Below are 22407 nucleotides of genomic sequence, written 5' to 3'. Positions count from 1 at the left end.
AGGTACGTCCTTATGTCATGTTACCTACCAGGTACGTCCTTATGTCATGTTACCTACCAGGTACGTCCTTATGTCATGTTACCTGGCTGTCCTACCAGGTACGTCCTTATGTCATGTTACCTGTTTGCATCCAGCTGAATTCAGAAGAACACTCGGGTACATTTCCCATCGGTTATTATAGTGACCAATAAAGTATTTACAATTCATCAGTGCATCAATAAATACTACCCCGAATGGTTTTCATATCTTGAGTCCTCCAGTATTTTATGTATAATCTGTCGAGTCCTCCAGTAGTTCATGTATAACATGCATAATGTCCTGAGGGACACCACTGATATGAATCAGAATGATTTAGTATGAAACAGAATCTGAACCATCCTTTCTGTCTTCTAGGAAATGAATGCTCCGTCTTTCCGAGTGGAGATGACTGACGATGGGATGATGCTCCTTCACTACTACTCTGATAGGAAGGGCCTGCACCACATTGTACCTGGTAAAACACGACGTGTGGGACAGACAGTCTCTAGAGGTGTGGGGGGGTAACTGCTCCAATGGAAGAGCAGAGAAGGGTGTAAGACTACAACTCTGCTCCGGGTCCTGATCTGAACCCTGGGTTGTCATGGATACGGTGATCAATGTGGTCATGTGGTCAGAAACGAGACGCGCTCCGTCCAACATGGGATGGATGCCGTCTCTCCTCATCAGGCTTTCCCCAGAAAGTCTTCCAGTTGTCTCCGTAGCCCACATTATTCTCTGGGCACCTCGACAGCCAGCGGTTGAAAGACGACATTCGGCTAAACAATTCGTCTGTCTGCACATTGGGGAGAGGGCCAGAGAAAACGACGGTGTCCGACAACGTCTTGGCATAAGCACACACCCACTCCACATTAACGTTAGTGACCTCCGACCGGCGGCGTCGGGAGTGGAGAGTAAACCCTATCTTGATCTATTGGTGTCAGGTTAGGAGTGCAATCCTTAAAGAAAGCTGATTAAAGTGAAGGAGTGGACCGAGTGTAGAACATGAGGTGTCTCGTGAAGCAGACCTCTGGGTCAGCGGCCGGCCTCATCGCCCTCAGTGGTCAGGCGAGTCTTTAGAAGAGAGCATGCTCTCACATGCAGGATGAAGACCAACCAGGAATAGTTCACTCCATTACTTCCTCCTCCCCCCGTGCTCTCCTTCATTTGTCCTCTATCAATGTGACCTCATCCGTCTATCTTCTCTGAACTGGGCTGCAGTCGGCTCTCCATGGACCAGTTACTCCAGAAGGACCTCTCGTGTGTCCTCTGCAGGGATCATTGAGGCGGTGGCCAAAGACTTCTTTGACAGCACAGTGACCATGAGGGTTCTGAACCAGTCGGAGGAAGACGAGCGCACAGGGAAGAAGGAGCACGTGGTGTTTCTGGTGGAACAGACCAGCCCGGCGAGCAGGAGTCCAGACCAGCACCGAGGGGTGAGTGTCTGAGGCCGAGCACCGCCGGCTTCTTTACCGGCATCATGTGTTTCTAAATCTGGGCCCACCTGTCCCCAGGAGGACTTATTGAGAACCATGAGGGACCGCTATGCATCGCTGGCGGGGACCCGGAGCGGCTGGGACCTGATCCGAGCTCTGGTCTTCTCAGGTAAAGGTTCACGCTTTGATTTTAAATAGAAGTTGTGATTGTTTTTCACCGTGTGCTCCCTGACCGTATCTGGCTAACTGCATGGTGTCTGCTCAGAAGTACTTCACATGAACCATGACCCCTGACCCCATGAACCCTGACCCTATGAACCCTGACTCCACAAACCCTGACCCCATGAACCCTGACCCTGTGAACCCTGAGCCCATGAACCCTGACCCTCCCCCGTCCCGCAGATGGATGAGACCATGGCCCAGCCACAGCTCAGAACATTGATGTATAACTTGACCTTGTGGAGTGAAGAGAGCTAGTGAGTGACTCCGTGGAGAAGGTGTTCAGGACTAGTGGCTGTGAACTACCTGCACTCTTCATGAAACAGAGTGAAGGCCATGTGGACATGTGACACAACCCAACCAGAGGGTGATGGAATGGTTTGATCCACAGGGACACCCCACTGCGCCTCCTTCAGGCCCTGCTACCCGGACAGGCTGTGGGTGGAGGAGGAGGCCTTCTGCAGAGCCTTCCCCTTCCACATCGTCTTCGATGAGGACGTGAGGCTCACTGGTCAACGTGCTGGAGCTCATCGAGCGGATGGCATTATGTTCAGACTCCTGATACCCTGTGTCTGTCCTGTCTCTATCCTGTCTCTGTCTCTGTCCTGTCTCTGTCCTGTCTCTATCCTGTCTCTATCTCTGTCTCTGTCCTGTCTCTATCCTGTCTCTATCTCTGTCTCTGTCCTGTCTCTGTCCTGTCTCTATCCTGTCTCTATCCTGTCTCTGTCCTGTCTCTATCTCTGTCTCTGTCCTGTCTCTGTTCTGTCTCTCTGTCCTGTCTCTGTCCTGTCTCTGTCTCTGTCCTGTCTCTGTCTCTGTCCTGTCTCTATCCTGTCTCTATCCTGTCTCTGTCTCTGTCCTGTCTCTGTCCTGTCTCTATCTCTGTCTCTGTCCTGTTTCTGTCCTGTCTCTGTCCTGTCTCTGTCTCTATCCTGTCTCTATCCTGTCTCTGTCTCTGTCCTGTCTCTCTCCTGTCTCTGTCCTGTCTCTATCTCTGTCTCTGTCCTGTCTCTATCTTGTCTCTGTCCTGTCTCTATCCTGTCCTGTCTCTATCCTGTCTCTGTCCTGTCTCTATCCTGTCTCTGTCCTGTCTCTGTCCTGTCTCTATCCTGTCTCTGTCATGTCTCTATCCTGTCTCTGTCCTGTCTCTATCCTGTCTCTATCCTGTCTCTGTCATGTCTCTGTCCTGTCTCTGTCATGTCTCTATCCTGTCTCTGTCCTGTCTCTGTCCTGTCTCTGTCATGTCTCTATCCTGTCTCTGTCCTGTCTCTATCCTGTCTCTATCCTGTCTCTATCCTGTCTCTGTCATGTCTCTGTCCTGTCTCTGTCATGTCTCTATCCTGTCTCTGTCCTTTCTCTGTCATGTCTCTGTCATGTCTCTATCCTGACTCTGTCCTGTCTCTATCCTGTCTCTGTCATGTCTCTGTCTCTATCCTGTCTCTGTCCTGTCTCTGTCCTGTCTCTATCCTGTCTCTGTCCTGTCTCTGTCCTGTCTCTGTCATGTCTCTATCCTGTCTCTGTCCTGTCTCTATCCTGTCTCTATCCTGTCTCTGTTCTGTCTCTATCCTGTCTCTGTCCTGTCTCTGTCCTGTCTCTGTCATGTCTCTATCCTGTCTCTGTCCTGTCTATATCCTGTCTCTATCCTGTCTCTGTCCTGTCTCTATCCTGTCTCTATCCTGTCTCTGTCCTGTCTCTATCCTGTCTCTGTCCTGTCTCTGTCCTGTCTCTATCCTGTCTCTGTCCTGTCTCTATCCTGTCTCTATCCTGTCTCTATCCTGTCTCTGTCCTGTCTCTGTCCTGTCTCTATCCTGTCTCTGTCCTGTCTCTATCCTGTCTCTATCCTGTCTCTATCCTGTCTCTGTCCTGTCTCTATCCTGTCTCTGTCCTGTCTCTATCCTGTCTCTGTCCTGTCTCTATCCTGTCTCTATCCTGTCTCTGTCCTGTCTCTATCCTGTCTCTGTCCTGTCTCTATCCTGTCTCTATCCTGTCTCTGTCCTGTCTCTGTCCTGTCTCTATCTCTGTCTCTATCCTGTCTCTATCCTGTCTCTATCTCTGTCTCTGTCCTGTCTCTGTTCTGTCTCTCTGTCCTGTCTCTGTCCTGTCTCTGTCCTGTCTCTATCCTGTCTCTGTCTCTGTCCTGTCTCTGTCTCTGTCCTGTCTCTATCTCTGTTCTGTCTCTGTCCTGTTTCTGTCCTGTCTCTGTCCTGTCTCTATCCTGTCTCTATCCTGTCTCTGTCTCTGTCCTGTCTCTGTCCTGTCTCTATCTCTGTCTCTGTCCTGTCTCTGTCCTGTCTCTGTCCTGTCTCTATCCTGTCTCTATCCTGTCTCTGTCTCTGTCCTGTCTCTGTCCTGTCTCTGTCCTGTCTCTATCCTGTCTCTGTCCTGTCTCTATCCTGTCTCTGTCCTGTCTCTCTGTCCTGTCTCTGTCCTGTCTCTGTCTCTATCCTGTCTCTATCCTGTCTCTGTCCTGTCTCTATCCTGTCTCTGTCATGTCTCTATCTCTGTCTCTGTCCTGTCTCTATCCTGTCTCTGTCCTGTCTCTATCCTGTCTCTGTCCTGTCTCTATCTCTGTCTCTGTCCTGTCTCTGTCCTGTCTCTGTCCTGTCTCTATCCTGTCTCTGTCCTGTCTCTATCTCTGTCTCTGTCCTGTCTCTGTCCTGTCTCTATCCTGTCTCTGTCCTGTCTCTATCCTGTCTCTGTCCTGTCTCCATCTCTGTCTCTGTCCTGTCTCTATCCTGTCTCTGTTCTGTCTCTCTGTCTCTGTCCTGTCTCTATCCTGTCTCTATCTCTGTCTCTATCCTGTCTCTATCCTGTCTCTGTCTCTATCCTGTCTCTGTTCTGTCTCTCTGTCTCTGTCTCTGTCCTGTCTCTGTCCTGTCTCTATCCTGTCTCTGTCCTGTCTCTATCCTGTCTCTGTCCTGTCTCTGTCCTGTCTCTGTCCTGTCTCTGTCCTGTCTCTGTCCTGTCTCTATCCTGTCTCTGTCCTGTCTCTGTCCTGTCTCTATCCTGTCTCTGTCCTGTCTCTATCCTGTCTCTATCCTGTCTCTGTCCTGTCTCTATCCTGTCTCTGTCCTGTCTCTATCCTGTCTCTGTCTCTATCCTGTCTCTGTCCTGTCTCTATCCTGTCTCTATCCTGTCTCTGTCCTGTCTCTGTCTCTGTCTCTATCCTGTCTCTGTCCTGTCTCTATCCTGTCTCTGTCCTGTCTCTATCCTGTCCTGTCTCTATCCTGTCTCTGTCCTGTCTCTGTCCTGTCTCTGTCCTGTCTCTATCCTGTCTCTGTCCTGTCTCTATCCTGTCTCTGTCCTGTCTCTGTCCTGTCTCTGACCTGTCTCTATCCTGTCTCTGTCCTGTCTCTGTCCTGTCTCTGTCCTGTCTCTGTCCTGTCTCTATCCTGTCTCTGTCCTGTCTCTGTCCTGTCTCTATCCTGTCTCTGTCCTGTCTCTATCCTGTCTCTGTCCTGTCTCTGTCCTGTCTCTGTCTCTATCCTGTCTCTGTCCTGTCTCTATCCTGTCTCTGTCCTGTCTCTGTCCTGTCTCTATTCTGTCTCTGTCCTGTCTCTGTCTCTATCCTGTCTCTGTCCTGTCTCTATCCTGTCTCTATCCTGTCTCTGTCCTGTCTCTATCCTGTCTCTATCCTGTCTCTGTCCTGTCTCTATCCTGTCTCTGTCCTGTCTCTATCCTGTCTCTATCCTGTCTCTGTCCTGTCTCTATCCTGTCTCTGTCCTGTCTCTGTCCTGTCTCTGTCCTGTCTCTATCCTGTCTCTCATCCTGTCTCTGTCCTGTCTCTATCCTGTCTCTGTCCTGTCTCTGTCCTGTCTCTGTCCTGTCTCTATCCTGTCTCTGTCCTGTCTCTGTCCTGTCTCTATCCTGTCTCTGTCCTGTCTCTGTCCTGTCTCTGTCCTGTCTCTATCCTGTCTCTGTCCTGTCTCTATCTCTATCCTGTCTCTGTCCTGTCTCTATCCTGTCTCTGTCCTGTCTCTGTCCTGTCTCTGTCCTGTCTCTGTCCTGTCTCTGTCCTGTCTCTATCCTGTCTCTGTCCTGTCTCTATCTCTATCCTGTCTCTGTCCTGTCTCTGTCCTGTCTCTATCCTGTCTCTGTCCTGTCTCTGTCCTGTCTCTATCCTGTCTCTATCCTGTCTCTATCCTGTCTCTGTCCTGTCTCTATCTCTATCCTGTCTCTGTCCTGTCTCTGTCCTGTCTCTATCCTGTCTCTGTCCTGTCTCTGTCCTGTCTCTATCCTGTCTCTGTCTCTGTCCTGTCTCTATCCTGTCTCTGTCTTGTCTCTGTCCTGTCTCTATCCTGTCTCTGTCTTGTCTCTGTCCTGTCTCTATCCTGTCTCTGTCCTGTCTCTGTCCTGTCTCTGTCCTGTCTCTGTCCTGTCTCTATCCTGTCTCTGTCTTGTCTCTGTCCTGTCTCTGTCCTGTCTCTGTCCTGTCTCTGTCCTGTCTCTGTCCTGTCTCTGTCCTGTCTCTATCCTGTCCCTATCCTGTCTCTATCCTGTCTCTGTCCTGTCTCTGTCTCTATCCTGTCTCTGTCCTGTCTCTGTCCTGTCTCTATCCTGTCCTGTCCCTATCCTGTCCCTATCCTGTCTCTATCCTGTCTCTGGTCTCTTTCCTGGTCTGTCCGTCAGCTGAAGGTCAGGCAGATGGGGGTGAACATACAAAGGTTCCTCCCAGGCCTCCAGGCCACCGATGCTACAATGGACCAAGTCTTCACCATCATTCACCCTCAGGTAAAAGACATGATGCAGCACTGTGTACTTCAGATACACCAAAGAGCACCAGGAGTCCACAGGTCTGACACCAAGAGGGTCCAGACGAGAGTAAGAGGCTCTACTTACTCTCGAAATGCATATTTATATATATATAGTGATCAGTCAAGTTCAATATATTAAGATTTTAGTTTAAAAAATATTTAGCAGAGATTAAATCCGATATGAGGTCAAAGGTCAGGGATGTCAATGTGTACAGACTGTAAAGCCTCTGAGGGGAGTTTGTATTTTGTGATAATGGGTTATACAAAATAAACTGAACTGAATTCATAGTTCTATCTCACAGCCGTTGGGTCATTCCACTTCAAAAGAGCGCTCTGAGTAAACGGAATGTCTATCCATAGAGTTGAATCTGTTTGTCCCTTATTGTCCTTCCTGCCCCTTAAAGAATGTATACTTTGACATGAACATTGACTTCATGGCGGTCTGATGCGAGCGTAGAGGAAACAGGAAACCCTGAATCCATCGTCCACTAGGTGGCTCTGCACACAGCAGTAGTCCACAGAGAGGTCTGATGAAGAGGAGGTCCATGGGGCGCTGCAGACATTCAACCAGTGTGCTGCTTCTTGTCCTCCAGGTGACGTTTACCATTGAGAGCATCAGGAAATTCATCAACAGTCAATTTGTCTTGAAGAGTTGCAAAGACACACACTCCACGCTGAAACTAAGAGGTGGGTTATAATACATGTCACACACACACTGAGGTGTCTCCTAGAACATGGAACCAACAGCAGTGAAATGATAGTGTTCACACTGCGGTGGGAAATGTGCAGTGAAGCAGAAGAGCAGAGGAACATGGACCCAGGAGCTGCAGCTCTCCATTGGTTCACGTGTGCTCCATGCAGGGCAGATGCTGTGGATGGAGTCTCTCTCCTGTATGTTGTACCTGTGTTCTCCGAAGCTCCGGAGCCTTCAGGAGCTTCAAGATGTCGGCCTCTACCTGGCTGACCTGGCCCAGCACGACGTCACCAGAGACCTGATTCTCCTCAACCAGCAACGTCTAGCTGAGATGGAGCTCACCAACCAGCTGGAGAGGAAGAAAGTAGGAAAGCAGCTTTTAGTTGATGTAGTCTTCCGTCCTGCTCATTGGTTATTGCCATTCAGTATCGTTATAGAAGTAGTAATAGCCTCCTAAGTCCCTCTAAAGACCTTCTGAGAGGTTCAGTAGAACACTGAGGCCTCCTGAGTCCCTCTAAAGACCTTCTGAGAGGTTCAGTAGAGCACTGAGGCCTCCTGAGTCCCTCTAAAGACCTTCTGAGAGGTTCAGTAGAGCACTGAGGCCTCCTGAGTCCCTCTAAAGACCTTCTGAGAGGTTCAGTAGAGCACTGAGGCCTCCTGAGTCCCTCTAAAGACCTTCTGAGAGGTTCAGTAGAGCACTGAGGCCTCCTGAGTCCCTCTAAAGACCTGAGAGGTTCAGTAGAGCACTGAGGCCTCCTGAGTCCCTCTAAAGACCTGAGAGGTTCAGTAGAGCACTGAGGCCTCCTGAGTCCCTCTAAAGACCTTCTGAGAGGTTCAGTAGAGCACTGAGGCCTCCTGAGTCCCTCTAAAGACCCTCTGAGAGGTTCAGTAGAGCACTGAGGCCTCCTGAGTCCCTCTAAAGACCTTCTGAGAGGTTCAGTAGAGCACTGAGGCCTCCTGAGTCCCTCTAAAGACCTTCTGAGTGGTTCAGTAGAGCACTGAGGCCTCATGAGTCCCTCTAAAGACCTGAGAGGTTCAGTAGAGCACTGAGGCCTCCTGAGTCCCTCTATAGACCTTCTGAGAGGTTCAGTACACTGAGGCATCCTGAGCCTCTCTGAAGACCTTCTGAGAGGTTCAGAACACTGAGGCATCCTGAGCCTCTCTGAAGACCTTCTGAGAGGTTCAGAACACTGAGGCATCCTGAGTCTCTCTGAAGACCTGAGAGGTTCAGTAGAGCACTGAGGCCTCCTGAGTCTCTCTAAAGACCTGAGAGGTTCAGTAGAACACTGAGGCCTCCTGAGTCCCTGTAAAGACCTGAGAGGTTCAGTAGAGCACTGAGGCCTCCTGAGTCTCTCTAAAGACCTTCTGAGAGGTTCAGTAGAACACTGAGGCCTCCTGAGTCCCTGTAAAGACCTGAGAGGTTCAGTAGAGCACTGAGGCCTCCTGAGTCCCTCTAAAGACCTGAGAGGTTCAATAGAGCACTGAGGCCTCCTGAGTCCCTCTAAAGACCTGAGAGGTTCAGTAGAGCACTGAGGCCTCCTGAGTCCCTCTAAAGACCTGAGAGGTTCAATAGAGCACTGAGGCCTCCTGAGTCCCTCTAAAGACCTGAGAGGTTCAGTAGAGCACTGAGGCCTCCTGAGTCCCTCTAAAGACCTTCTGAGAGGTTCAGTAGAGCACTGAGGCCTCCTGAGTCCCTCTAAAGACCTGAGAGGTTCAGTAGAGCACTGAGGCCTCCTGAGTCTCTGAAGACCTTCTGAGAGGTTCAGAACACTGAGGCATCCTGAGTCTCTCTAAAGACCTTCTGAGAGGTTCAGTAGAGCACTGAGGCCTCCTGAGTCTCTCTAAAGACCTTCTGAGAGGTTCAGTAGAACACTGAGGCATCCTGAGTCTCTCTGAAGACCTTCTGAGAGGTTCAGAACACTGAGGCATCCTGAGTCTCTAAAGACCTTCTGAGAGGTTCAGTAGAGCACTGAGGCCTCCTGAGTCCCTCTAAAGACCTTCTGAGAGGTTCAGTAGAGCACTGAGGCCTCCTGAGTCTCTCTAAAGACCTTCTGAGAGGTTCAGTAGAGCACTGAGGCCTCCTGAGTCCCTCTAAAGACCCTCTGAGAGGTTCAGTAGAGCACTGAGGCCTCCTAATGGTGCGTTCACACCGGACGCGTCGAAAAAATTCTCGACGCGTCTGACGCAGCAGTCTCGACGCGCATCGAAAAAAAGGGTGTTCAGACCAGACGCGTCGCGACCGCAGAGTACTTCCACTTTAGTGGACCGAGCTGCACTCCCACTGCGCTTCTCGCTGCTCTCTCTTCTCTCTTTGATACGTGTCTCTGAGACTTTTCCACATATGCCGGCGGTTGGTTCATAGTAAAGTACAACAAATAGCTTCTCCGACCTTCTTCCACGCTTCATCTTTATAGCTACGGGTTCGGTACATAAAGTTCAGGGTGCCCACAAACGGCGACAATAATCTTTTCCTCCATTTTCTAAACCGGCAGGACGATGACGAGCGGAGCTGCTCAACGCTGATTGGCTGACGCAACTATGACTCACGCGTTCTTGCTGCCGGAGTTGGGAAATTTCAACTCGCGCGTCGACGAGCTGCGTCTGTTCGCTCTGTTGGCTCTGTTCGCCCCGCGACAAACTCTCTGTTCGTGCTGCTTCAAACGCGTCTGGCTCGCTGGAAAATACGCAGCTACGCAGCTGTGCATTGACTTTGCACGTAATCTCGACGCGCGTCGAAATTACGTCCGGTGTGAACACACCATAAGTCCCTCTAAAGACCCTCAGAGGTTCAGTAGAGCACTGAGAGGTTCATCAGAGCACTGAGGTCAATAATACAAATGTAGGATTGCTTGAGAAGTAATATTAGTCGTGGTTTGTGTCGGTCCCGTAGGAAGAACTGATAATCCTGTCGCAGAACCTGGAGGCTGAAAAGAAGAAGACAGAGACTCTGCTGTACGCCATGTTGCCTCGTCACATAGCCAACCAGCTCAAAGAGGGGAACAGCGTGGAGGCCGGTCAGTCGTCCCTCCAGCGCCACATGTCTGCTCGCCGCTCTGCCAACACGCCTCGTCTCTTTCAGGGGAGTTCGAGGTGTGCACCATCCTGTTCAGCGATGTGGTGACCTTCACCAGCATCTGCGCCGCCTGTGAGCCCATCCACATTGTCCACCTGCTCAACTCCATGTACTCCAAGTTTGACCGGCTCACCAGCATACGACATCTACAAGGTGTGTGTGTCATCGGAGGTTCTGGTTTCCCTACTTGTGTGTTCTTTATGTTTATTTAGTAGCGGTAGCAGGTTTATTCAAAATGAACAACAAAGTTATTCATTCAATCTGGATCCTTTATCATATTTGCATTTTTTAATCTGAGTCCTTTACAAGTCCCAACTGAATCTAATGAGGTTTGGTTTTTAATGGTTTACCTAATCAAAAGTAAAATATACAAAAATATCTTGTTTTTCTGGTTTATCGTGTTCACAACATGTCGTCTCTTCTTAATAAAGTCACCTCATGAGCCTGGTGGCTGAAGTCCTTCAAGAAACAGTGGGAGGGATTTGGTGACACCTAGTGGCCACTTGCAGAATGCAGCCAACTCAATACTGTGTGTGTGTGTATTAAAGGTGGAGACTATTGGTGATGCATACATGGTGGTGGGTGGTGTCCCCATCCCCACAGGAAGCCACGCCCACAGAGTGGCGAACTTTGCTCTAGGCATGAGAATCGCTGCCCGAGAGGTCCTCAACCCTGTGACAGGACAGCCCATCCAGGTGAGGGTCATGAACCAGGCCAACCTGTCCAGGTGAGGGTCATGAACCAGGCCAACCAGGTGAGGGTCATGAACCAGGCCAACCAGGTGAGGGTCATGAACCAGGCCAACCTGTCAAGGTGAGGGTCATGAACCAGCCCAACCAGGTGAGGGTCATGAACCAGGCCAACCAGGTGAGGGTCATAAACCAGCCCAACCAGGTGAGGGTCATGAACCAGGCCAACCAGGTGAGGGTCATGAACCAGGCCATCCAGGTGAGGGTCATGAACCAGGCCAACCAGGTGAGGGTCATAAACCAGCCCAACCAGGTGAGGGTCATGAACCAGGCCAACCAGGTGAGGGTCATGAACCAGGCCATCCAGGTGAGGGTCATGAACCAGGCCAACCAGGTGAGGGTCATAAACCAGCCCAACCAGGTGAGGGTCATGAACCAGGCCAACCAGGTGAGGGTCATGAACCAGGCCAACCAGGTGAGGGTCATGAACCAGGCCATCCAGTTGAGGGTCATGAACCAGGCCAACCAGGTGAGGGTCATGAACCAGGCCAACCTGTCCAGGTGAGGGTCATGAACCAACCCATCCAGGTGAGGGTCATGAACCAGGCCAACCAGGTGAGGGTCATGAACCAGGCCATCCAGGTGAGGGTCATGAACCAACCCATCCAGGTGAGGGTCATGAACCAGGCCATCCAGGTGAGGGTCATGAACCAACCCATCCAGGTGAGGGTCATGAACCAGGCCAACCAGGTGAGGGTCATGAACCAGGCCAACCAGGTGAGGGTCATGAACCAGGCCAACCAGGTGAGGGTCATGAACCAGGCCAACCAGGTGAGGGTCATGAACCAGGCCATCCAGGTGAGGGTCATGAACCAGGCCAACCAGGTGAGGGTCATGAACCAGGCCATCCAGGTGAGGGTCATGAACCAGGCCAACCAGGTGAGGGTCATGAACCAGGCCATCCAGGTGAGGGTCATGAACCAGGCCAACCAGGTGAGGGTCATGAACCAGGCCAACCAGGTGAGGGTCATGAACCAACCCATCCAGGTGAGGGTCATGAACCAGGCCAACCAGGTGAGGGTCATGAACCAGGCCAACCAGGTGAGGGTCATGAACCAGGCCATCCAGGTGAGGGTCATGAACCAGGCCAACCAGGTGAGGGTCATGAACCAGGCCAACCTGTCCAGGGGAGGTGGACCTTCTTCTTATATTCTTTATACGTCTGCAGTCTGAACCTCAACAGGTGACTCCTCCACAGGAAGTCACACCTGTTGACCCGCCGTGTTTGTGCGTTCCAGATCCGCGTGGGTCTCCATACGGGTCCAGTCTTAGCCGGGGTGGTGGGGGAGAAGATGCCCCGATACTGCCTGTTTGGAGACTCCGTCAACACCGCCTCCAGGATGGAGAGTCACGGGCTGCCCGACCACATTCACCTGAGCGCCTCCACCTACAGGTGTGTGTGTGTGCGTGTGTGTGTGTCTCCATCATAACTTCCTCGTGGTCTTGTCTTGGTGTCCAGTGCTCTTTGGTTACCGTATGGTTCAGAGTTGTATGCATATTGAGAATACTTAGTGTACTTAGTGTTTGTCCCTGACTCCGGGTACTACGCACATGACCTCCAGCATGTTGTTCCTTGTCGTGAGAAGTGCAGCTCCTCTATCTGCTCTGACTTCCTGTCCTCCAACTGGAGGTGTGGCTCCTCTGTGAAGGCCCTGCTCTCTGAGAGGCCTCCAGGCTCTGTAGAGTGAACCCCGATGGGAGAACCAGTTATTCACCCCCACTGAAACGGATCTGTCACCAGATCCCCTCAGACAGAACCACGAACAGACATGGCATACCAACGAAGACCACTAGGGGGCTCTTCCTCAGTGACAACATGCTGTGCTGAAGATGAGAGTTCTCCCCTCTGGTCCTCCTCCAGGGCCCTGAAGGATGCTGGGTTCAGCATACAGGAGCGGGGGCAGATTGAGGTGAAGGGCAAAGGGCTGATGACCACGTACTTCCTCATGGGGAACCTGCTGCTGTCTGAAGACGGCATCATGGGAAGAGAGGTGGGCGGGGCCAGTCTCTACAGGGAGGACCTGTGTGGCCAGAGCAGCAGCGGTAAGGAACACAAAGTACACTCTCAAATAATGAATAAGATCAAAGCTACCAGCACAGAGACGTGGTGAGATGTGATGCTCACCTGAGGGTTCAGAGGAAGGCTTTGACTCGGGTTGAAGGTCCACCATGCTGTCTCAAGAGGTAAGTCCTCTGGTGCTCTCCTCGTCCAACATGCCCCCCCCCCTGTCTCAAGCCAGACCACTGGGTGGAGGGGACATTTTAAAAGATGCCTCCATGGGGGGTAGGAGGGCTCGGACCGGGAGACTACGAGAAGCCGGTGGAGAGAGAACATCGTAGAGATGCTTTCAGACCTCTTGTGGGTCCTGTTAGACCTCCTGTGGGTCCTGTCAGACCTCTTGTGGGTCCTGTTAGACCTCTTGTGGGTCCTGTTAGACCTCTTGTGGGTCCTGTTAGACCTCTTGTGGGTCCTGTCAGACCTCTTGTGGGTCCTGTTAGACCTCCTGTGGGTCCTGTTAGACCTCTTGTGGGTCCTGTCAGACCTCTTGTGGGTCCTCTCAGACCTCTTGTGGGTCCTGTTAGACCTATTGTGGGTCCTGTCAGACCTCCTGTGGGTCCTGTTAGACCTCTTGTGGGTCCTGTCAGACCTCCTGTGGGTCCTGTCAGACCTCTTGTGGGTCCTCTCAGACCTCTTGTGGGTCCTGTTAGACCTCTTGTGGGTCCTCTCAGACCTCTTGTGGGTCCTCTCAGACCTCTTGTGGGTCCTCTCAGACCTCTTGTGGGTCCTGTCAGACCTCTTGTGGGTCCCGTTAGACCTCTTGTGGGTCCCGTTAGACCTCTTGTGGGTCCTGTTAGACCTATTGTGGGTCCTGTTAGACCTCTTGTGGGTCCCGTTAGACCTCTTGTGGGTCCTGTTAGACCTATTGTGGGTCCTGTCAGACCTCTTGTGGGTCCTGTTAGACCTATTGTGGGTCCTGTCAGACCTCCTGTGGGTCCTGTTAGACCTCTTGTGGGTCCTGTTAGACCTCTTGTGGGTCCTGTTAGACCTCTTGTGGGTCCTGTTAGACCTCTTGTGGGTCCTGTCAGACCTCTTGTGGGTCCTGTCAGACCTCTTGTGGGTCCTGTTAGACCTCCTGTGGGTCCTGTCAGACCTCTTGTGGGTCCTGTCAGACCTCTTGTGGGTCCTGTCAGACCTCTTGTGGGTCCTGTCAGACCTCTTGTGGGTCCTGTCAGACCTCTTGTGGGTCCTGTCAGACCTCCTGTGGGTCCCGTTAGACCTCTTGTGGGTCCCGTTAGACCTCTTGTGGGTCCCGTTAGACCTCTTGTGGGTCCCGTTAGACTTCCTGTGGGTCCTGTTAGACCTCTTGTGGGTCCCGTCAGACCTCTTGTGGGTCCCGTTAGACTTCCTGTGGGTCCCGTTAGACCTCTTGTGGGTCCCGTCAGACCTCATGTGGGTCCTGTCAGACCTCTTGTGGGTCCTGTTAGACCTCTTGTGGGTCCTGTCAGACCTCCTGTGGGTCCCGTTAGACTTCCTGTGGGTCCCGTTAGACCTCTTGTGGGTCCCGTCAGACCTCTTGTGGGTCCCGTCAGACCTCTTGTGGGTCCTGTCAGACCTCTTGTGGGTCCTGTCAGACCTCTTGTGGGTCCTGTTAGACCTCTTGTGGGTCCTGTCAGACCTCCTGTGGGTCCTGTCAGACCTCCTGTGGGTCCTGTTAGACCTCTTGTGGGTCCTGTTAGACCTCTTGTGGGTCCTGTTAGACCTCTTGTGGGTCCTGTTAGACCTCTTGTGGGTCCTGTCAGACCTCTTGTGGGTCCTGTCAGACCTCTTGTGGGTCCTGTTAGACCTCCTGTGGGTCCTGTCAGACCTCTTGTGGGTCCTGTCAGACCTCTTGTGGGTCCTGTCAGACCTCTTGTGGGTCCTGTCAGACCTCTTGTGGGTCCTGTCAGACCTCTTGTGGGTCCTGTCAGACCTCCTGTGGGTCCCGTTAGACCTCTTGTGGGTCCCGTTAGACCTCTTGTGGGTCCCGTTAGACCTCTTGTGGGTCCCGTTAGACTTCCTGTGGGTCCTGTTAGACCTCTTGTGGGTCCCGTCAGACCTCTTGTGGGTCCCGTTAGACTTCCTGTGGGTCCCGTTAGACCTCTTGTGGGTCCCGTCAGACCTCATGTGGGTCCTGTCAGACCTCTTGTGGGTCCTGTTAGACCTCTTGTGGGTCCTGTCAGACCTCCTGTGGGTCCCGTTAGACTTCCTGTGGGTCCCGTTAGACCTCTTGTGGGTCCCGTCAGACCTCTTGTGGGTCCCGTCAGACCTCTTGTGGGTCCCGTCAGACCTCTTGTGGGTCCCGTCAGACCTCTTGTGGGTCCTGTCAGACCTCTTGTGGGTCCTGTTAGACCTCTTGTGGGTCCTGTCAGACCTCCTGTGGGTCCTGTCAGACCTCCTGTGGGTCCTGTCAGACCTCCTGTGGGTCCTGTCAGACCTCCTGTGGGTCCTGTCAGACCTCCTGTGGGTCCTGTCAGACCTCCTGTGGGTCCTGTCAGACCTCTTGTGGGTCCTGTCAGACCTCTTGTGGGTCCTGTCAGACCTCTTGTGGGTCCTGTCAGACCTCCTGTGGGTCCTGTCAGACCTCTTGTGGGTCCTGTCAGACCTCTTGTGGGTCCTGTCAGACCTCTTGTGGGTCCTGTTAGACCTCTTGTGGGTCCTGTTAGACCTCTTGTGGGTCCTGTTAGACCTCCTGTGGGTCCTGTCAGACCTCTTGTGGGTCCTGTCAGACCTCTTGTGGGTCCCGTTAGACCTCTTGTGGGTCCCGTTAGACCTCTTGTGGGTCCTGTTAGACCTCCTGTGGGTCCTGTTAGACCTCCTGTGGGTCCTGTCAGACCTCTTGTGGGTCCTGTCAGACCTCTTGTGGGTCCCGTTAGACCTCTTGTGGGTCCTGTTAGACCTCTTGTGGGTCCTGTTAGACCTCCTGTGGGTCCTGTCAGACCTCCTGTGGGTCCTGTCAGACCTCCTGTGGGTCCTGTCAGACCTCCTGTGGGTCCTGTCAGACCTCTTGTGGGTCCTGTCAGACCTCCTGTGGGTCCTGTCAGACCTCTTGTGGGTCCTGTCAGACCTCTTGTGGGTCCTGTTAGACCTCTTGTGGGTCCTGTTAGACCTCCTGTGGGTCCTGTTAGACCTCCTGTGGGTCCTGTTAGACCTCTTGTGGGTCCTGTTAGACCTCCTGTGGGTCCTGTTAGACCTCTTGTGGGTCCTGTCAGACCTCCTGTGGGTCCTGTCAGACCTCTTGTGGGTCCTGTTAGACCTCTTGTGGGTCCTGTTAGACCTCTTGTGGGTCCTGTTAGACCTCTTGTGGGTCCTGTCAGACCTCCTGTGGGTCCTGTCAGACCTCTTGTGGGTCCTGTCAGACCTCTTGTGGGTCCTGTCAGACCTCTTGTGGGTCCTGTCAGACCTCTTGTGGGTCCTGTTAGACCTCTTGTGGGTCCTGTCAGACCTCTTGTGGGTCCTGTCAGACCTCTTGTGGGTCCTGTTAGACCTCCTGTGGGTCCTGTCAGACCTCTTGTGGGTCCTGTCAGACCTCTTGTGGGTCCTGTCAGACCTCCTGTGGGTCCTGTCAGACCTCTTGTGGGTCCTGTCAGACCTCTTGTGGGTCCTGTCAGACCTCTTGTGGGTCCTGTTAGACCTCTTGTGGGTCCTGTCAGACCTCTTGTGGGTCCTGTCAGACCTCTTGTGGGTCCTGTCAGACCTCCTGTGGGTCCTGTTAGACCTCCTGTGGGTACTGTCAGACCTCCTGTGGGTCCTGTCAGACCTCTTGTGGGTCCTGTTAGACCTCTTGTGGGTCCTGTTAGACCTCTTGTGGGTCCTGTCAGACCTCTTGTGGGTCCTGTTAGACCTCTTGTGGGTCCTGTCAGACCTCTTGTGGGTCCTGTCAGACCTCCTGTGGGTCCTGTCAGACCTCTTGTGGGTCCTGTTAGACCTCCTGTGGGTCCTGTTAGACCTCCTGTGGGTCCTGTCAGACCTCTTGTGGGTCCTGTTAGACCTCTTGTGGGTCCTGTCAGACCTCTTGTGGGTCCTGTCAGACCTCTTGTGGGTCCTGTTAGACCTCTTGTGGGTCCTGTTAGACCTCTTGTGGGTCCTGTCAGACCTCTTGTGGGTCCTGTTAGACCTCTTGTGGGTCCTGTCAGACCTCTTGTGGGTCCTGTTAGACCTCTTGTGGGTCCTGTCAGACCTCCTGTGGGTCCTGTCAGACCTCTTGTGGGTCCTGTTAGACCTCTTGTGGGTCCTGTCAGACCTCCTGTGGGTCCTGTCAGACCTCTTGTGGGTCCTGTCAGACCTCTTGTGGGTCCTGTTAGACCTCCTGTGGGTCCTGTTAGACCTCCTGTGGGTCCTGTTAGACCTCTTGTGGGTCCTGTTAGACCTCCTGTGGGTCCTGTTAGACCTCTTGTGGGTCCTGTCAGACCTCCTGTGGGTCCTGTCAGACCTCTTGTGGGTCCTGTCAGACCTCTTGTGGGTCCTGTTAGACCTCTTGTGGGTCCTGTTAGACCTCTTGTGGGTCCTGTCAGACCTCTTGTGGGTCCTGTCAGACCTCCTGTGGGTCCTCTCAGACTTCCTGTGGGTCCTGTTAGACCTCCTGTGGGTCCTGTCAGACCTCTTGTGGGTCCTGTCAGACCTCTTGTGGGTCCTGTCAGACCTCCTGTGGGTCCCGTTAGACCTCTTGTGGGTCCCGTTAGACCTCTTGTGGGTCCCGTTAGACCTCTTGTGGGTCCCGTTAGACCTCTTGTGGGTCCCGTTAGACTTCCTGTGGGTCCTGTTAGACCTCTTGTGGGTCCTGTCAGACCTCCTGTGGGTCCTGTCAGACCTCTTGTGGGTCCTGTTAGACCTCTTGTGGGTCCTGTTAGACCTCTTGTGGGTCCTGTCAGACCTCTTGTGGGTCCTGTCAGACCTCCTGTGGGTCCTGTCAGACCTCCTGTGGGTCCTGTCAGACCTCTTGTGGGTCCTGTCAGACCTCTTGTGGGTCCCGTCAGACCTCTTGTGGGTCCCGTCAGACCTCCTGTGGGTCCCGTCAGACCTCTTGTGGGTCCCGTTAGACCTCTTGTGGGTCCCGTTAGACCTCTTGTGGGTCCCGTTAGACCTCTTGTGGGTCCCGTTAGACTTCCTGTGGGTCCTGTTAGACCTCTTGTGGGTCCTGTCAGACCTCCTGTGGGTCCTGTTAGACCTCTTGTGGGTCCTGTCAGACCTCCTGTGGGTCCTGTTAGACCTCTTGTGGGTCCTGTCAGACCTCTTGTGGGTCCTGTTAGACCTCTTGTGGGTCCTGTTAGACCTCCTGTGGGTCCTGTCAGACCTCTTGTGGTTCCCGTTAGACCTCTTGTGGGTCCCGTTAGACCTCTTGTGGGTCCCGTTAGACCTCCTGTGGGTCCTGTTAGACCTCCTGTGGGTCCTGTCACACCTCCTGTGGGTCCTGTCAGACCTCTTGTGGGTCCTGTTAGACCTCCTGTGGGTCCTGTCAGACCTCTTGTGGGTCCTGTCAGACCTCCTGTGGGTCCTGTTAGACCTCCTGTGGGTCCTGTTAGACCTCTTGTGGGTCCTGTTAGACCTCTTGTGGGTCCTGTCAGACCTCTTGTGGGTCCTGTTAGACCTCCTGTGGGTCCTGTTAGACCTCTTGTGGGTCCTGTTAGACCTCTTGTGGGTCCTGTTAGACCTCTTGTGGGTCCTGTCAGACCTCCTGTGGGTCCTGTCAGACCTCTTGTGGGTCCTGTCAGACCTCTTGTGGGTCCTGTCAGACCTCCTGTGGGTCCTGTCAGACCTCTTGTGGGTCCTGTCAGACCTCTTGTGGGTCCTGTCAGACCTCTTGTGGGTCCTGTTAGACCTCTTGTGGGTCCTGTCAGACCTCTTGTGGGTCCTGTCAGACCTCTTGTGGGTCCTGTTAGACCTCCTGTGGGTCCTGTCAGACCTCTTGTGGGTCCTGTCAGACCTCTTGTGGGTCCTGTCAGACCTCCTGTGGGTCCTGTCAGACCTCCTGTGGGTCCTGTCAGACCTCTTGTGGGTCCTGTCAGACCTCTTGTGGGTCCTGTTAGACCTCTTGTGGGTCCTGTTAGACCTCTTGTGGGTCCTGTCAGACCTCTTGTGGGTCCTGTCAGACCTCTTGTGGGTCCTGTCAGACCTCCTGTGGGTCCTGTCAGACCTCTTGTGGGTCCTGTCAGACCTCTTGTGGGTCCTGTCAGACCTCCTGTGGGTCCTGTCAGACCTCCTGTGGGTCCTGTCAGACCTCTTGTGGGTCCTGTTAGACCTCTTGTGGGTCCTGTTAGACCTCTTGTGGGTCCTGTCAGACCTCTTGTGGGTCCTGTCAGACCTCTTGTGGGTCCTGTCAGACCTCTTGTGGGTCCTGTTAGACCTCTTGTGGGTCCTGTTAGACCTCTTGTGGGTCCTGTCAGACCTCCTGTGGGTCCTGTCAGACCTCTTGTGGGTCCTGTCAGACCTCCTGTGGGTCCTGTTAGACCTCTTGTGGGTCCTGTTAGACCTCTTGTGGGTCCTGTTAGACCTCCTGTGGGTCCTGTTAGACCTCTTGTGGGTCCTGTTAGACCTCTTGTGGGTCCTCTCAGACCTCTTGTGGGTCCTCTCAGACCTCTTGTGGGTCCTGTCAGACCTCTTGTGGGTCCTGTCAGACCTCTTGTGGGTCCTGTCAGACCTCTTGTGGGTCCTGTTAGACCTCTTGTGGGTCCTGTCAGACCTCTTGTGGGTCCTGTTAGACCTCTTGTGGGTCCTCTCAGACCTCTTGTGGGTCCCGTCAGACCTCTTGTGGGTCCCGTTAGACCTCTTGTGGGTCCCGTTAGACCTCTTGTGGGTCCCGTTAGACCTATTGTGGGTCCTGTCAGACCTCCTGTGGGTCCTGTCAGACCTCTTGTGGGTCCTGTTAGACCTCTTGTGGGTCCTGTCAGACCTCTTGTGGGTCCTGTCAGACCTCTTGTGGGTCCTGTCAGACCTCTTGTGGGTCCTGTTAGACCTCTTGTGGGTCCTGTTAGACCTCCTGTGGGTCCTGTTAGACCTCCTGTGGGTCCTGTCAGACCTCTTGTGGGTCCTGTCAGACCTCTTGTGGGTCCTGTTAGACCTCTTGTGGGTCCTGTCAGACCTCTTGTGGGTCCTGTCAGACCTCTTGTGGGTCCTGTTAGACCTCTTGTGGGTCCTGTCAGACCTCTTGTGGGTCCTGTCAGACCTCTTGTGGGTCCTGTCAGACCTCTTGTGGGTCCTGTCAGACCTCCTGTGGGTCCTGTCAGACCTCCTGTGGGTCCTGTCAGACCTCTTGTGGGTCCTGTTAGACCTATTGTGGGTCCTGTCAGACCTCCTGTGGGTCCTGTCAGACCTCTTGTGGGTCCTGTCAGACCTCTTGTGGGTCCTGTCAGACCTCTTGTGGGTCCTGTTAGACCTCTTGTGGGTCCTCTCAGACCTCTTGTGGGTCCTGTCAGACCTCCTGTGGGTCCTGTCAGACCTCTTGTGGGTCCTGTCAGACCTCTTGTGGGTCCTGTCAGACCTCTTGTGGGTCCTGTCAGACCTCTTGTGGGTCCTGTCAGACCTCTTGTGGGTCCTGTCAGACCTCTTGTGGGTCCTGTTAGACCTCTTGTGGGTCCTGTCAGACCTCTTGTGGGTCCTGTCAGACCTCTTGTGGGTCCTGTCAGACCTCTTGTGGGTCCTGTTAGACCTCCTGTGGGTCCTGTCAGACCTCTTGTGGGTCCTGTTAGACCTCTTGTGGGTCCTGTCAGACCTCTTGTGGGTCCTGTTAGACCTCCTGTGGGTCCTGTCAGACCTCTTGTGGGTCCTGTTAGACCTCTTGTGGGTCCTGTTAGACCTCCTGTGGGTCCTGTCAGACCTCTTGTGGGTCCTCTCAGACCTCTTGTGGGTCCTCTCAGACCTCTTGTGGGTCCTGTCAGACCTCCTGTGGGTCCTGTCAGACCTCTTGTGGGTCCTGTTAGACCTCTTGTGGGTCCTGTTAGACCTCCTGTGGGTCCTGTCAGACCTCCTGTGGGTCCTGTTAGACCTCTTGACAAGATCTGAAGCTGCCGAGCATCAAACTCAGCAGCACGCTGACATCTGGTGGTTTAACAATGTATGGCAGCCCTTTAGGACTTGAACCTGAGCCTGAGTCTGTGGCTTAACAGCAGTCTGTGGCACATGTCATGTGACCAGATGAACAATAGATGTCATGTGACTAGATGAACAATAGATGTCATGTGACCAGATGAACAATAGATGTCATGAGACCAGATGAACAATAGATGTCATGAGACCAGATGAACAATAGATGTCATGTGACCAGGTGAACAATAGATGTCATGAGACCAGATGAACAATAGATGTCATGTGACCTGGTGAACAATAGATGTCATGTGACCAGGTGAACAATAGATGTCATGTGACCAGATGAACAATAGATGTCATGAGACCAGATGAACAATAGATGTCATGTGACTAGATGAACAATAGATGTCATGAGACCAGATGAACAATAGATGTCATGTGACTAGATGAACAATAGATGTCATGTGACTAGATGAACAATAGATGTCATGTGACTAGATGAACAATAGATGTCATGAGACCAGATGAACAATAGATGTCATGTGACCAGATGAACAATAGATGTCATGTGACCAGATGAACAATAGATGTCATGTGACCAGGTGAACAATAGATGTCACCGTTTCTTAAATCATAAACATGTTTCATTCAGAATCTGAGGTGAGAAGCGAGTCTGAACCCAGAGACACGGACTCCGATGGAGCCGTTGCACCGGACCTGAGTCCACCGGACCCGATGGCCCCGTTCTCCTGGGACATCAGCCCCCCTTTTGAGATTGCAGACACCGGCTCCCACACAATGACCGGCAACTTCTACAGCAGACTGTGTGTTGTTGTGACTGTGTGTGTTGTTGTGACTGTGTGTGTTGTTGTGACTGTGTGTGTGTGTGCGTTGTTGTGACTGTGTGTGTGAGTGTGTGTGTGTGTGTGTTGTTGTGACTGTGTGTGTGAGTGTGAGTGTGTGTTGTTGTGACCCCACTGAGCCTCTTTTAGCTGCACACACAGTAAGAGATGCAGCGTTATAGATGGACCAGCAGGGACCTGATGAGGACCGGCAGGGACCTGATGAGGACCGGCAGGGACCTGATGAGGACCGGCAGGGACCTGATGAGGACCGGCAGGGACCTGATGAGGACCTGCAGGGACCTGATGAGGACTGGCAGGGACCTGATGAGGACCGGCAGGGACCTGATGAGGACCGGCAGGGAGCTCACTGACAGTTACATTAAGTTGCTGTCGGACAGTTCATAACTGAATTAGTACATTCTTCTAAATGACCTCAAACTGGAATAACTGGTATATACTCTGTATATGAATAACTGGTATATACTCTGTATATGAATAACTGGTATATACTCTGTATATGAATAACTGGTATATACTCTGTATATGAATAACTGGTATATAC

General features: G+C 52.9%; 1 protein-coding gene across 1 annotated transcript in view; it reads left to right on the top strand.

The window, feature by feature from the left end:
* Positions 1 to 22007, top strand: part of gucy1b2 (guanylate cyclase 1, soluble, beta 2) — a 29843-nt gene extending 7836 nt beyond the window's left edge. Inside the window, exons 4-17 of the mRNA XM_056430766.1 lie at positions 394 to 493; positions 1291 to 1451; positions 1530 to 1626; positions 2062 to 2168; positions 6300 to 6401; positions 7018 to 7111; positions 7286 to 7482; positions 10009 to 10132; positions 10198 to 10344; positions 10708 to 10886; positions 12179 to 12333; positions 12802 to 12983; positions 21653 to 21840; positions 21993 to 22007. Of these exons, the coding sequence (XP_056286741.1) occupies positions 394 to 493; positions 1291 to 1451; positions 1530 to 1626; positions 2062 to 2168; positions 6300 to 6401; positions 7018 to 7111; positions 7286 to 7482; positions 10009 to 10132; positions 10198 to 10344; positions 10708 to 10886; positions 12179 to 12333; positions 12802 to 12983; positions 21653 to 21840; positions 21993 to 22007 (1848 nt within the window). The remainder of the gene's footprint in view (positions 1 to 393; positions 494 to 1290; positions 1452 to 1529; positions 1627 to 2061; positions 2169 to 6299; positions 6402 to 7017; positions 7112 to 7285; positions 7483 to 10008; positions 10133 to 10197; positions 10345 to 10707; positions 10887 to 12178; positions 12334 to 12801; positions 12984 to 21652; positions 21841 to 21992) is intronic.
* Positions 22008 to 22407: the final 400 nt, after the last annotated feature.

Source organism: Pseudoliparis swirei, chromosome 14, assembly GCF_029220125.1.
Source record: "Pseudoliparis swirei isolate HS2019 ecotype Mariana Trench chromosome 14, NWPU_hadal_v1, whole genome shotgun sequence".
Lineage (NCBI taxonomy): Eukaryota > Metazoa > Chordata > Actinopteri > Perciformes > Liparidae > Pseudoliparis > Pseudoliparis swirei.
The sequence above is the reverse complement of the archived record's forward strand: the minus strand, read 5'-3'. Positions and strand labels throughout refer to the sequence as shown.